The sequence below is a fragment of the Helianthus annuus genome, chromosome 3 (genome assembly GCF_002127325.2).
Source record: "Helianthus annuus cultivar XRQ/B chromosome 3, HanXRQr2.0-SUNRISE, whole genome shotgun sequence".
Lineage (NCBI taxonomy): Eukaryota > Viridiplantae > Streptophyta > Magnoliopsida > Asterales > Asteraceae > Helianthus > Helianthus annuus.
The window spans coordinates 135,343,070-135,346,215 of record NC_035435.2 but is presented as its reverse complement, the minus strand read 5'-3'; the positions used below and the strand labels follow the sequence as shown (position 1 = coordinate 135,346,215).

General features: G+C 43.8%; 1 protein-coding gene across 1 annotated transcript; it reads left to right on the top strand.

Annotated features, from left to right (window-relative positions):
- Positions 1–236: 236 nt before the first annotated feature.
- LOC118490690 lies at positions 237–2,134 on the top strand. Its single transcript, XM_035988483.1, has 2 exons — positions 237–1,625; positions 1,886–2,134. The coding sequence occupies exons 1-2, from the start codon at positions 455–457 to the stop codon at positions 1,921–1,923; spliced, it is 1,209 nt and encodes a 402-aa protein (XP_035844376.1). The 5' UTR covers positions 237–454; the 3' UTR covers positions 1,924–2,134.
- Positions 2,135–3,146: the final 1,012 nt, after the last annotated feature.

The following is a 3,146-nucleotide window of genomic DNA, read 5'->3' as shown; positions in this document are numbered from 1 at the left end:
GTAACTTTAGATTAGATCTATATCTTGTATATTTAGAGATAAATATGTATTGGTTTTAAGGTTATCTCCTACCTAAAACAGTGGAGATACTCTTGTATTTATAGGGATCGAATTTAATGAGAATGACATCAAATTTATTAAACCTTCATGGTATCAGAGCTTGGTTCTGACTTCTGAATACCTCTTATTTTCTTCCCTTCAAACCTTATAATTTTCTTTTCTGCCGTTCACTTTCTTCTGCATTCAACAAATACCTTTTTACCAATATTATAAAATACCCCCACCACTAATACCTCAGCCAATAACCCTTTACCTCAGCCAATAACTTTTTTTTCCCTCCATTTTTTTTTCGATACCAGCAAATTACAATCCCCACTGTTCTTCGATCCCCTAGCTTCATCCGATAACCCTGTTATTCGATACCAGCCAATAACCCTCTGTTATCTTCACCTCTATGGCGTCCCAACTTCACCCTGCAGTCACCGTTAATAACATCCGTACCCTTATTCCCGTCACCCTGGATATTGAAACCGGCCATTACACAACGTGGTCGGAACTGTTCAAAATCCAGTGCAAATCGTTTCAAGTTTATGATCACCACCAGCCTCGTGTCTCTCCTGCTACTTCGTCATCGGACAAAGACAAAGACAAAGACAAAGAACAAGCGCCGGCCGAAACCTGGGAACGGCTGGATTCGATTGTTCTGCAATGGATTTACGGAACAATTTCCTCCGATCTTTTACACACCATTCTGAAACCCAACACAACTGCTTATGATGCTTGGACCGTACTCGCAAATCTGTTCCAAGACAATAAAGCTTCTCGAACAATCGACCTAAACAACCGATTTGCCAGTACCCGTCTTGATCAGTTCTCATCCATGATCGCCTACTGTCAAGCCATGAAAGTAATATATGATCAGCTCACAAACATTGGATCTCCGATCACCGATGAACAGCTTGTGTTACAGATCCTGACCGGGCTCACGGAACAGTACGAGAGTGTGGCCCTCATCATTCAACAAACAAAACCCCTGCCCACTTTCTATGAAACCAGGTCACAACTATGTATGGCAGAGACTCGCAAAATAAATCGAGCCAAACAGGCTGCTCACCTCGCCGGCACAGCTCTAACCGCAACAACTGATCATAGCAGAACTTCAGATGCACGGCAACCAGAAAATCGACCTGATTCGGAACGCGGCCGTGGTCGCGGACGTGGTAGAGGTCGCGGAAGGGGCAGAGGGTCCTCTCGAGGTCGCGGTGGATGGAGTCCTTCTGGTTACCCGGCTGGCCGCGGCGGCTGGAACACCTCCAACACCGGCGGTTGGATCAACTCGAACACAACTATGCCACCGCCACAATTTAACTGGCACCCCTATTCTTCTTCACCTTGGGCCGGCCCACAACAACCACAACATTGGGCTAATTGGACTGTTCCCCCCTGCCCATACCCCACTGCCCCCAAATCAAACAGTGCTGGGCCAGGTGTTTTGGGCCCTCGGCCACCCCAAACTTATGCAGCCAGTCAAGCTTCTACGGATAGCTACACACCAACGGACCTGACCCAGGCTCTCTATCACATGGCACTTCATCCGCCCGATCAAAATTGGACAATGGACACAGGTGCGTCAGATCATATGACTTCCACTAATTTTCCGTCTTTATTTAATAATTGCATTTCTCGTAATATTGTAGTCGGTAATGGCAAAACCATACCCGTTCTCGGACAAGGAAACCAAACCTTACAACCGCCCTTTCCACCCTTCAAATTAAATAATGTCCTTTATGCACCTTCTTTAATCAAAAACCTACTTTCCGTACGTCGTTTCACTAAAGATAATCATGTTTCCATAGAATTTGACCCCTTTGGTTTTATTGTGAAGGATCTCAAGACCAGGACTCCTATCCTACGATGCAATAGTTCTGGTGACCTCTACACATTGGATCCCACACAAGTCTCAAAGTTCACCTCACCCTCCACCTTCACTGCTGTGTCTCAAGATCTTTGGCATCAACGCCTTGGCCACCCTGGCACAAATTTATTGCATTCTCTTAAAAGTTCAAATTTTATTGATTGTAATAACTCAAAAACTAAAGTATGTCAATCGTGTGTCTTTGGTAAACATGTTCGACTTCCGTTTATTGATTCTATTAATTCTACTTCTTTACCATTTGATATCATACATAGTGATTTATGGACTTCACCAATACTTAGTAGTAGTGGTCATCGTTATTACATTTTATTTCTAGATGATTTCACTAATTTTTTATGGACCTTTCCCCTCAGCCACAAATCACAAGCCTTCTTAACCTTCCAAACCTTCTCCACATACATTACAACTCAATTTGAGCGTAAAATAAAACAATTTCAATGCGATAATGGCAAAGAATATGTAAATGCTCAATTTAGTCAATTTTGTAACACTCATGGCATGAAATTCCGCTTTTCCTGCCCACATACATCGTCCCAAAATGGTAAAGCCGAGCGAAAAATTCGAACCATTAACAATATTATTCGAACACTTCTCGCTCAATCCTCTATGCCTAACATCTATTGGCACCACGCTCTCGATGCTGCCACTTATCTCCTTAATATCCTCCCTAGCAAACTTCTTTCCTACAAATCCCCCACTCAATCTCTCTACCTTACTCAACCCTCGTATATCCACCTTCGCGTTTTTGGTTGCCTATGTTATCCCTTAATTCCTCACACCACTATTAATAAACTTGAACATCGGTCCATGCCTTGTGTTTTTCTCGGATATCCCCCTAATCATCGTGGATATAAATGTCTCGATCTCGCTACCAATAAAATTCTTATAAATCGTCATGTCATATTTGATGAAACGACATTCCCTTTCTCTAATTCTCCACAAAAGTCCTTATCTTCATATGATTTTCTATCCACTCCTCTACATCCCTTCTACTGGACCCATGTTACCCCCACCTCACCCGACTCGTCCCAAATTCCTTCCCCTGCTTCCCCCATATCTCCTACTAGCCCACCTACACCGACCCCCCACCTCCACTTGAGTTTTCTCACAATCGGCCCAATAACCCCCCTCCTAAACCACCCATTACTCATACATATTCCCGCTGGCCCAAATTTCACACAAACCCAACACCACCACCACCCCCTCCCCC

What these genes read in the sequence shown, in the direction of transcription:
- LOC118490690 (XM_035988483.1), top strand. Translation starts at nt 455, where the DNA reads ATGGCGTCCCAACTTCACCCTGCAGTCACCGTTAATAACATCCGTACC. An exon ending in AAATTGGACAATGGACACAG is followed by an intron (nt 1,626 to 1,885) that starts GTGCGTCAGATC and finishes TTTATTGTGAAG; the next exon opens with GATCTCAAGACCAGGACTCC.